General features: G+C 36.0%; 1 protein-coding gene across 13 annotated transcripts in view; it reads left to right on the forward strand.

Moving 5' to 3' along the window:
• The window catches only part of CNTN1 (contactin 1), a 342,078-nt gene extending 336,863 nt beyond the window's left edge, over nt 1-5,215 (forward strand). For all 13 annotated transcript variants that reach the window (XM_044756131.2, XM_014827746.3, XM_044756133.2 and 10 more), the window contains one exon: nt 2,746-5,215. In XM_044756131.2, the coding sequence (XP_044612066.2) occupies nt 2,746-2,822 (77 nt within the window). In that variant the 3' untranslated portion in view covers nt 2,823-5,215. The remainder of the gene's footprint in view (nt 1-2,745) is intronic.
• The last annotated feature ends 7,339 nt before the right edge of the window (nt 5,216-12,554 follow it).

Raw genomic sequence — 12,554 nt, forward strand, 5'->3', positions numbered from 1 at the left:
TTTTTGCTAGATGGAGTATCCTGGTCTGAAAGTTTTTGTCTTTCAGAATTTTGAATGTATCATTCCACTCTCTCCTAGCCTGTAAGGTTTCTGCTGAGAAATCCGCTCAAAGCTTGATAGGGGTTCCTTTGTAGGTTATTTTTTTCTGCCTTGCTGCCCTTAATATTTTTTCTTTATCATTGGCTTTTGACAGTTTTACTACTACATGCCTTGGAGAAGGTCTTTTTCCATTGATATAATGAGGAGTTTATTAGCTTCTTTTACTTGTATTTGCATCTCCTACCCCAAGTTTGGGAAGTTCTCAGCTATTATTTCTTTGAACAAGCTTTCTGCTCCATTCTCCTTCTCTTCTCCCACTTGAATACCTATAATCCTTATGTTGCATTTCCTAATTAAGTTGGATATTTATCATAGAATTTATTCATTTCTTTTTGGTCTTTCTTCTCTCTCCTTCCCCATCTGAACCACTTCTATATTTCTGTCCTCCAGACTGCTAATCCTGTCCTCCATTCAGGGAGTCCAGATTTTTCTTTTCCTCACCCATTGTGTTTTTTCATCTCCAGCATTTCTGATGGGTTTTTCTTTATAGTTTCAATCTCTTTTGTCAAGAATTTCCTCTTTTCATTAATTCTATTCATGATTTCATTGAATTGTCTATCTGTATTTTCTTGTAGCTCCTTGAGTTATTTATGATAGCTATTCTGAATTCTTTGTCATTTAGATTATAAATTTCTGTGCCTTCTGGGTGCTTGCCATTTTCCTTCTGGTCTAGAGTATTAATATATTTCTTCATACTATTTGATGGCATGGATTTGCGCCTTCACATAGTGATAGTATTTGGTCACAGCTTCTACCTGCCACCACTCGAGGGTGTCAAGAGCTGTGTATTCTGAGCCTGCAATGACACCTAGTGTCTGTGCCTGTCCTTAGGATCTATACGGACAGGGCCTGTCTGCAATTTCCAGCTCACTCACTCACAGCTGCCACTTTTCTAATATATGTGTGGGTGCTCTGGCCAACCAGCTAAGCTGGAGCACTGGGAGGGGGAGCGGCCCTTTCTTTCACCTGTGCAATCTCAGGGGTGTTCTCACTCTGCCCTCACTATCTGATTTCCTGGAGTGCTGGCTTGATGAAGACACTCCCTCAATAACTCAGCCACATCTATGTGGGGCTTTCTCATGGGCTGTGAGGGAACTTGGATAGTGAAGGTGTTGTCACAGAGAACTGCCTCTCCCCCCTCTTTTCACACAGCCATGCTATTTGGGAGGGAGAGATGATCCCCTTACCTCCACTTCCTTCAGGAGGTCCAGCACGTCCACTTTAAGACATATGGCTGTATGGGTCTCTCAGATGTCTTTTGTGTTGTGCAAATCTCCTCTGTGGAGTTATGAATGTCCTTTTCGTTGTGTCATATGGAGGAGAGTCTAAGGGAAGGGCTTACTCCACAATGATGCAAACTATGAATGTGCTTTTAATGACCAGAGATTCAAGAGAAATGCCCTGAACCTTCCTAAGAGGAATATTCCAAGAAAAGGGCTATTTTAGACCACTGTTAATATGGTAGTGATGGTTTAAGGTTTTAAATTTAGAGAATAAACTTCCAAAAATGGACACAAATCTGGTATATTTACAAGCTATTGACTGTATTTTTTTAGCCTGTCACTCATTCCAGCAGTGTGTTCACTGAAGATAGCACCTAATAGGTGTGGAGAGTTATAAGGAAGAGTATGCCTTCTTGGTCCCACTTTCCAACACTTTCTAAAGAACTCCAGTGTGGACACAACCTTCATCCATAAACTTACCTGACCACAAGAAGAGCCCTTCTAGGTGGCACCCAAGACATAATTTAAGTCTGTAGAATATTATATCATTTTATTTTTAATTCACAGCATAATGTCTCAGCGTAATTGTTCTTTAGATAAAAATTTGAATAGAAAGTTATTTACTATTATCAAAAATACATTCCTCAAGGGGCCAGCCTCATGGCATAGTGGTTAAGTTCACATGCTGCACTTTAGCAGCCCAGGGTCCACGAGTTCAGATCCCAGGTGCAGAAATATGCACCACTCACAAAGCCATGCTGTGGTGACATCCCACATACAAAATGGAGGAAAACTGGCACGGATGTTAGCTCAAAGATGATCTTCCTCAAGCGAAAAGCAGGAGATTGGCAACAGATCTTAGCTGAGAGCCAATCTTCCTCACTGCCCCCTCCAAAAATAATACATTCCTCAAATCATTGTGTATAATGAGCACCTAAATGTCTTAAAATCATTGGCCTATGAAATTGTGCAAGATCTATTCAGTATACTTATGATGTCATTATCCCAGGTAACATTATTAGCATTTTTACTGCATCTCTTTTTTTTCAAACAGCTTACTTATGACTTTTTAGTTATTTATATATGTTTCTTGACCTGTGCCTTCTGGTAGGAATTTGAGACTGCTGGATCATAGGGAAAACTTAAATATTTGTGATCTTATTATCTTAAATGATTTATATGAACATATTTTATAAACAGTCCACATGTTCTCACACACCAAATCCTTGATCAATCCTTTTTGTTTTTCTTAAATCACTTAAGAATAAGAGAAGCTTTTTTTGTTTGTATTTGTTTTTGTTTTTGTTTTTAAGGAACCACTTAGTTTTCGAGATTATGTATATGGCCTTCCTCAGAGCAAGGTAAATGAGCAATAGTGACTGTTATCAATGAAATAATATGCACATTTTTGGCTTACTTATAGGTGCATCCACCATATTACCAAGTCTTCTCGGCTTACTGCTGCCTGCCCTTGGCATCTTTCTCTACTTGGAATTCTGAATGTGGTGTGACAGCTGCTGTTTCCATCCCAGCTCAGAGGACACCCTTCATCCCTGTGATGACTACAGTTTCTTCCAACTCCTGCGGCTCCGTCCTAAGCCAAATAAATTATCCTTTAACAAACTATCCAACTGATTTACAACACACATTATGACTGAGGCATTCAGGAACCCCTTCATCCAAAAGAATAAACTTTTAAATGGATTTAAAATGATTTTTAACTCGTTCCAATATGCCTTATAAACCACTTAACCTGATTCTGTGACAGTTGCATGATTTAATCCAATGGGACAAGTTACAGTGTCAATTCAATACTATAGGCTGTAGAGTGAAAGTAAAATCACCATACACAGGTGCTTTAAATTTAATAACAAGTTGTGAAATAAATAGAGGTTGAAATGTTGATTGTATGTGGTAAATGTAAGAGTAATACAGTCTCTTGTATTATCCTCTCTGTCTTGGGTCCTGCATATTTTCAAACGGCCCCTATCATTCAAGACATTTTGAGTTTTCTTGAAAAAGACATAGAATATAACTGAAACATTTTGACATCAATTCCATTACCAAATCATTTGACTGAATGAGTTGAAAGATTTTAAATATTGAAAACCAAATTCTAGAACATATTATCAGTATTCTCATTTTGGAAGTGTGTAATTTTCTAAATGTTTGATTTTCAGGATCAGTAATAATTTTAAGTTAGTTTTTTAATAGTGAAATTAACATACCACATGAAGATTTTTTTTACTTTTGTATTCTACTCTGAAGTTATTTTATGCTTTTATTATCGGTTTCAAACCTCAAAAATCATAGCTGTTATCTAGAGTATCATCATATTGCTGTATTTATTCATACGTGAAATGTTGAATTTTGAAAAGTAGAGTGCTTCCAATTTTAAACTGAGATGTGGCAGTCTTTACACAGCTAGGAATAATGACAGTTAAGTGAATGTCAGAATTATCTAATAATATTCTAGAATCTTTGTTTTTGTGCTTCATTTCTTTATTGAAGGTATGGGATCAAGAAATCACCTGTAGGTTGGAAAAATACAGTATTCCTTATTTTTTTTAAACAGTTTTAAACTCATTTCCCGCCTCAATGCAATACCGTAACTGGCTAAAAATACCAAATCAATATGTTGCTAATGGTACTTTGAAGAGTATGCAAAACTGGAAGGCCAGGAGGAGACAAATAATGGGTCTGTCCAATGGTGTCTCCCAAGGGTTGGTGCTTTAGGTTTTTGTAAGTTGTGAAAAGGAAGATGCACATTTCTTCATTCTCCATGGTGTGCACGGAAATGTGTTTGAGTGTGGATGTGACAGAAATCGAGTAATAAAGGATTAGCTGGCTCATGAAATAGTGCAATGTCTGATGCTTCAAGAGGTATAATCCTATTTTATTAGCACAACTTTGCTAGCTAATTAGAGATAGAGTTTATCTTTTTAGAAAGGATACCTTATAGGTTCGTAAAAAAAATATTTACAGGAAGCAAAATAGATCTATTACTACTTTACCCCCTTTTCTTTAATTTGTATAATTTTTGTACTATATATCTATGTGTAAATGTTTAGAGCTTTCATTATGAAAATATCAATAAATATTTCATTAGTTTACATTTAACTCTTTGTTATAAAATGAAACTTTTTAAAAACAAGTGAAATGGATGATTTCCCAGTGGAAGTATGTCAACAGTCTTGAGATCATTACCAGATTTCATAAAATATTTAATTATTTGGAAAAGAAACAAAATCTCTTCATACTTTAGGAAAAAAAATACTCTGTGAGCTTTCTGTACAAATGTTTGTGTTTTCATTGTTACACTTTGGGGTTTTCCTTTTGCAATGTGACCCATGTTGGGCATTTTTATATAATCGACAACAACTAAATCTTTTGCCAAATGCATGCTTGCCTTTTATTTTCTAATGTATGGTAATAAAGAGCAAAACTGGTTAGATTTTGCATGAAATGGTTCAGAAAGGTAAGAGGAAAACAGACTTTGGAGATTGTTTAATTTCAAATTTGTGACAGAGATAAGGTAGATTAAAATCTCTCATACACTGATAACTGAAGCTTTTCATTTCCTCATACAATTGTACAAATTTGACTGGGACCATCAGTTTTAAACTGTTGTCAAACTAACTAATGTATCATCTGCTTTAAGACGCAAGATTCTTAATTAAACTTTATATAGATATAGAGACATCTGTTGTTTCTTTGTATTTCAGGAAAGGTGATAGTAGTTTTATTTGATACTGATAAATATTGAATTGATTTTTTTAGTTATTTTTTATCATTTTTTCAATGGAGTAGTATAGGACTGTGCTTTGTCCTTTTTATGAATGAAAACAAATTATAAAGAAATAAATGTCTTACTGTTACCCAAGAAATAACAACTGTCCTTTCAATTTACCTAAAGTTGAGAATTCATTTTTAGAAGGTTTTCATTATAAGTTCAATAGCATGGAATAAATGTTACTTGTTAAGCAAGAGTTCACTGTTTGAAGGTTCTATAAAAAGTATACACACATACGTTAAGACACACACACTCGAGCTTGTATGTGCACGTACAACACATTGTTATTACATTAAAATAGTACCACCTAATAGGTAATTTCGGTTTATGGAGACGTCAGTTTATATCACTCAATCTAATGCTAAACACTGAAGCAAGCTTCTAGATGCTGAAAAAACAGAGTAGTTTAACCCTAAATGAGCTGACACTCTAAAAGAAGAATTTGCATAAAAGCATGACTCTACAGACAGGAGGCTGGTACAGGTAAAGCCTTCTCTGAGTCCTGAGCCAGACTGAGCACCAAATTCTGAATCTCAGGGCTTCCTGTGTTCTGCCTCACAATCTTATGTTCTGAATCTGATTTTGTGTTGGCATTCTGACCTCCCTTCCTGTTTCATGAAACTTGCTTCCACCCTGGATCCTGGTTTCCCTTTGGGGCCCTGCCTCTATTTCTTGACCCTAAGTATTAGATTACTTCCATTCTAATATTTTGCTTTTGGTATTTGACCTTGGAATGACCCCAGCTCTAATTCCCCAGGCTTTGGGAGATCAAAGCTTCTTTCTGTGAGAGCGGTCTCTGTGTTAATGGTTCTCAAACCTGATTGCCCATCAGGATGACCTGGAGAATTTGAAAAAATAAAATAGATTCCCTGGGCCTCAGTCCAGACTTACCAAATCAGAATGTGGGAAGTGAGGCAGAAGAATCTTTCTTTTTAGGTTGTTCAGGGGTGTCTGATAGGGAACCAGGTTTGAGAATCACAGATTTTCCTGATTACTACAAGTTAGAGTGATGTTTTTAGCTGAATCAACAATATCACCATTTCGTAGACATAATTTAAATGTCTCTTAAGAAAAACAAATCCATTCTCTTGGCTTATCTAAAATGCTAATTTGCTCATGACTAATTTGCTCATTCGTTCTTATCTTTTGGTTCCACATCTTAAGTATTAAAATGCTATACATTTTTTGTCTATTAAAAATATTCCCTCATTTGTTTGTAGCTAAAACCCAAGCAGCAGACTAAAACGTACTTCAGAAGAATTCTTCTCTAAAGGAATGTGGATTTCCTTTACTTTGTTTTTTCTTCATGTGACTTGGAAAGTTAATTAAATTTTAATACTTAATTTCCTGAGTCTATAATCTTCTGGAAGTTTCTAATAAAAAGGCTGACGAAAGGTACCCCATCTCCAACTTCAACATTTGATTTTTTTCAGGATGGAAACGTGGTTTCTTTGAATGAGTTGATGTTAAAATTAGTTGATGGGAGGCCAGGATTAAGTTTCTACATTGTTTACCATATTTTAAAAACAGGTTTCACTTTTTAGTTACTAGTCATAAATTTGATACTGAGAGTAACGTATATCAGTACCTATGTTGCTGTTACTATTTGGCTCTAGAATTCAGTCAGGCTCATCCTAAAGCAGAACTGTGAAGCGAAGGACCTTGGTCTTCATCTACCCTATCTCCTCAGTCAGGCTCCCTTGCTTTGATGGAAACTGCCTTGAAAGGAATGCCAAATACCTTCATACCTTCTTACATTACTTTCCTAGGGTTGACACAACAAATGACCGCAAACTAAGCAGCTTCAAACAACAGAAATCTATCTCTCACAGTTCCAGAAGCTGGAAGTTCGAAATCAAAGTGTCAGCAAGGTAGCTTCCTTGTGTAGTCTCTGAGGGAGAATCTGTTCCATACTTCTGTCCTAGTTTCTTGTGGTGCAGGTACTCCTTGGCTTGCAACTTCCTCTCTCCAATCTTTGCTTTCGTTGTCACACGGAATTCTCCCTGTGTGTCTTTGTGATCAAATTTCTCCCTTATATAAGGACACCAGTCATTGGATTATAACCCACCCTAATCCAGTATGACCTTGTCTTAACTTGATTACATCTGCAAAGACCCTATTTTCAAATAAGGTCACATTCACAGATTCCGACTGGATATAAATCTTGGGAGAATACTATTCAACCCAGTATGCTTCTCCACTTCTCTTTTTAAAACTTGCATATGTTCTCCTCACACTAATGAGGATGTGATTGAAATGCTGCTGTAAGCATGCTTTCATAAAACATTTCTGTTGATAACATGTGGCAATATGAATGAATCTCAAATGCGTTATGCTAAGTGAAAAGAAGCCAGATTCAAAAGGCTGTGTGATTTCATTTATAGGATATTCTGGAAAAAGCAAAACTCTAGGGACAGAGAACAGGTCGCTAGTTGCCAGGCATTAAGAGTAGGGGGAGGGTTTGATTACAAAGGAACAACATGAGGGGATTCGTGGGGTGATGGACATGGTAAAGGTGGCTCAAATCTATGCAATTGTCAAAACTCATAAAACTGTACAGCTAAAGGGTGAGTTTTACTGTATGTACATTTTTTAAAAATGCAGTTATGCAAAGATCAGTGGACAGACTTATGATCATATTCTAACTCTATCTATTACCCATGAGACCATGGACAAGTCATGTGACTTTTGGAAGATAAGTTTCCTTTTCCATAAAATGAGGATAATACTCCCCAATGACTCAGGATTCTTTCACTAAGTGACAGACACTAAACTCAAATAAGCTTAAGGAAAAAAAAGGGAATTTATTAGTTCAAATAATGGGATCTACCAAATAGACTGGATATAAGGGCTTAATAATGTTCTCAGGGAACTGTGTCTCCATCCGTGGATTCTGCTTCTTTCTGTGCACAGCTTTCATTCTCAGGCAGGGTATGGCCTTGTGTCAGGAATCATGGGTGCTGACAGTTTCAAGCCTACATCCTGCTAGTCAGTGGTTCAAAAGTGATCCTCTCTTTCTGACCCACTACATATAACAAATCTCATTGAAGACTCATATTATCTCCAGGAGTTCAGTGTATTTTACTTAGCCATCTTGGGCCTCCTAGTTACCCTTCTGGGTAATTGGAAGGTGACAAAGGCACAGGAATAGAAATTCCCACCAGGACCACATGGAATGGAGAAAGCATAATTCCTCCAGAAGAAACAGCAGGTGTTATTAACAGAAGGAGGGTATTGGACCGACAGAAACATTCTCCACTCCTCTTAGTCTCCCTTAAGTTCTATGAGAATTTAGAAAGATGATAGAGTTAAAATGCCTGACACTTAGTAAATTCCAGACAAATCTTAAATTTCCCCTCCCATGATTACTTTTCAATTGATAGATGACACTTAGTAAATTCCAGACAAATCTTAAATTTCCCCTCCCATGATTACTTTTCAATTGATAGATGCAATTTAGAATTTAGGGCTTTTAAAACTCTTAGTTCAGATGATTGCATAGCTATCTGTTTATACCTAGCACAGAGCTTAGCATTCACAGTCAACTCAAAGTCAGTACCCCCTGGATCATGTAGAGCTGATTTAGTTGAACTGAATGCAATATCAGAATGCAAAAGAATAGGAAAAAGGGCCTGTTGGCACTGAAACCTTCCTTTTACTACATTTTAAATGTATACCACTTCCAATGACGAGGGGTGAGGGAAAACCATGGTCAAGAAGTCCCATCTATACTTTTCATTCTTTCTAAGAAAGAATGATATGTTTATCCAGATATAGTACAAGTTTTTAAGGGACTTTAGAACTGCATTGGAAAAGCTTATCCACATAAACAAACATTCCCATTAATTAATGGGAAGGGGCATGCCGTGTTAAAGTACTAAAAACACACCATTTTAAGTGAACTATACTAGTTATTTATTGCCACAATAATGCTGCAGAAACACAACCACAAAACCTCAGTGGCATATAACAATATACACTAATTGTTCATACATCTGGGTCAACAGTGGATCAGATATGTGGCTTTGCTAATATGAACTGGTCTTCCTCACATGCTTGAGAGCTGGCTGACTGTCAGCTGTTAGAAGCTGCTTTAAGTTGGAGACTTTAGGGCAACTTGGCTCTGCTCCACTTTTTTCTCATCCTTCAGCAGACTAGTTCTGGCATGTTCTCATGACAATGACGGAGGTTCAAGGAAGCAAGTGGAAACATGTATGTACCTTTTCAAGCCTTTGCCTGCCTCGTGTCTGCTAATATCCTATTGACCAAATCAAGTCACATTATAAACCCAGAGCCAAGGGGCAGAGCAGGTCACCCACATATGTGGGTGGGCACTTTAAAGTTATAAGCAAAGGGTGTGGATATAGGGAGTGTTGAAGAATTGGAGCCAAATGATGCAAACTACCACAGATGCAAATTCCTTTGGATCAAAGAGGCAATCAATTTTACCATTAATAAAGAAAAAATACTCCTAATTAAACTATAACAATGTTTGCTTATCATGTAGAATTTTTATTTTACATTTCTTGAAATGGCTATTTCTTTGCACAAAGATTTTTGTAACTCGTTATTCTTGTGCATAGACAAAAAGGAAACTATACACAAAATAAATTGTGTAATATACTCCTAAAAGTTCTCCACATTCAGAATATGACTCTTCTAAATCATTTTAAAATTCTGAGTAGTTGATATTTGTATTTTGCCACCAAATATCATCCTTTGGTGGTATTGGTATATACATCATCTCTTAAAAGAATGCTCCACTATTTATTCCAAAGTTTTTGTGGATGTTGTTAGTGTCATCGAATTGATTCCGACTCCTGGTGAAAGGACAGTGTGGCTGGAGTGGATAGAAATGGATCATGAGGGCCTTATGAGCCCTGTTGACAAAATTGTGCTTTATCTTACCACATTGGAGGGCAAATAATTGATAAAATAATAAAGTTTGCCTTTTATGCTGAGTTCAGACTATATTGTAGGGAGTGGCTTAGAAATGAGCGATATTGGAGTGAGGGAAACCAGTCAGAGAGGGGACACTCACAATAATCCAGTTAAAAAAGGATGGTGGCCTGAAATGCTCTTGCGGTAGAAGAAAATAAAGAACATGGAGAGACTTTAGAGATAGCTAACAGGCGAAATTAATAGAACTCATGACTTGATTGGATATGGTAAGTAGAAGAAATGAAAAAAGTTCAGTATTATTTACTGGTTTCAGGTTTAGCTATTTTTCTTAGAAATTAACCAATACTTCCAAATGACTTCAGGAAGATTTGAGTGCTTTTAAATATTTTCACTGAATTTTCATAATTATAGCATTTATATTGTGCTCATACTGTTCACAGCCTTGATGAGAAAAAAAAAACAGAATATGTGGAGGAGAACAGTTTAATGCATGATAGCCTGTTGAAGTAAAGTAAAAGTCTGAAATATCTTCATGAAACTAAAATGATTTGCTTAGGTAAACAGAAATAAATCAGATTGTTGAAAAGTTTCTCTAATTTTTTGTGGTTTATAGATGGTGAGCTTTCAGGTCCCTTTTGAGAACATGGTCATACAGATATTTTGAAAGAGGAGAATTAACATTTCCCTCCTCATTTAATCTGCCGTGCTCAGAAACATTGACTGATTGACTGCTTACATATTCGCCTTTTCCAAAGCCAAATATGGAGACAACAACTGCTGGTGCTGTGTGATTTGAGAATTGTCAAAAGGACCATCTGTCTGATGGATATTAGATTTCTATATTGTTATCTTGTTTCCCTTTGTGTCCCTTAAACTTGAGGAAAGCACAGATAAAACCAAACAAATCAACCAAACAATGACAAGCTATCCATGCTGGCTAAAATAATTATTAAAATGTTGCCAAAATATATACAACATAAAATTAGTTATAAGCTTTTTGTACTTATAACTCATGCCAAAGCAAATTTAAAAATTAAACAAAGCTACAAGGCTAGTAATATTGAAATTAATAATTGATCCAATATGATCATTGATGTTGTTTTACCAAAATTAATTTGCGGCTTGCAGCCCTGTACCAGATGACTGAATTCTCCTACCATTTCTCAATCCTAATTACTATAAAACCTTTTGGCAAGCACTGCTGACATTTGGGCATCATTTAGTGCAAACTCATTGTTTACTATTAAGTGCATGACTGTTTATTTCTTGTTAGCCAGAGACATTAAAATTATGCTATTTTGTACCAATAGAATCGAAAACACAAACTCTGGGGCTAAAATTATAGGAAATATTAAGCTATTTAGTGGGCATTCAGATCATGCTTATGCTATTTTTAAGATATTGTTTAAAGATAATCATCAAATGATCGACTTTTAAATTCTCCTTGAGAACTCTCAGAATTTGTGGAAGCAGCTTCTTCAATCAGACCCAGCTTGAAGAACGCTAAATGAAGACTTGATGGCAAGAGTTTAAATGTAAACATTAGTTGTAAAGAAAAGCACACCAAATCTTTTGACACCCTAACCCAAAATGATTTGAGCAGCAAAGGGAAGAAAGGGAAAGACAGTCTTCTTAGGCTGGAGTTAAGGGGTTAAGAAATAAAGCATTTGTACGTAAACCATTTGTAATGATCATATGAAGCTTTTGGAAGGTATTAGAAGGCACTAGGTACCAGAGTCCAAAGTGACTGTCATATAGGAGAAAGAAGGTGTTCAAAAAACATTTGAGGAAGAATGTAAAGCGTAATTTGAATACTTAAAAAAGTTTTATTTGTAACATTAGTAAATACTATAGATGCAGTTATATTATTCTATTCATTTCAGCTGTGCTCACATAGGATTAAAGTGTGCAGGAAAGTAAAAAGACAGATTCCAAAAATAAACAGTTTCACTCCCCAGAGAGATTGCTTACACTGCTAACTGAGGCAAACCAGCTCTCAGAAAACATTAACTGATTGGCATTTTTAGCATATGAGACTACAGATTCTGTATATTTATGCCTTTCTCAGATTTGAGTAGAAACACTTATTTTTTAAAATATGTTCATCGTGGATTTACAGACTGCATATTTTAGAATGTTAGTCTGGTATGAAATGGAGTATTCTAAGACTCCAGTTTGGGCAGGATTTTACCATTTAAACAATCTTGGGAAATACAGCAGCTCTTTGAAAAAAATAATTTACTGGGAGTCTTAAACCGTAGATTTGAGTCCCAGACCTAGTTGTATTGAGCTAGCTACATGATTCCTATTGGTTTAAGCTTTGTTCACTATAATGGGAAGGAGTTGGCACAAATAATCACTGGCTCAACCTCTCTGCATAGTTAATTGACACATTGATCATTAATTGATGCAGCTTAAGAAATTTCCTCCAATCTGCATCCTAAACCTCTGAAAAATTAATAGTAAACAAAAAAAGAAATACATTATTTCTCCCTTTAATTATTCAGTTGGATCTCACATGTATCACATAAAGAATA

This window comes from Equus asinus, chromosome 22 (genome assembly GCF_041296235.1).
Source record: "Equus asinus isolate D_3611 breed Donkey chromosome 22, EquAss-T2T_v2, whole genome shotgun sequence".
Taxonomy (NCBI): domain Eukaryota; kingdom Metazoa; phylum Chordata; class Mammalia; order Perissodactyla; family Equidae; genus Equus; species Equus asinus.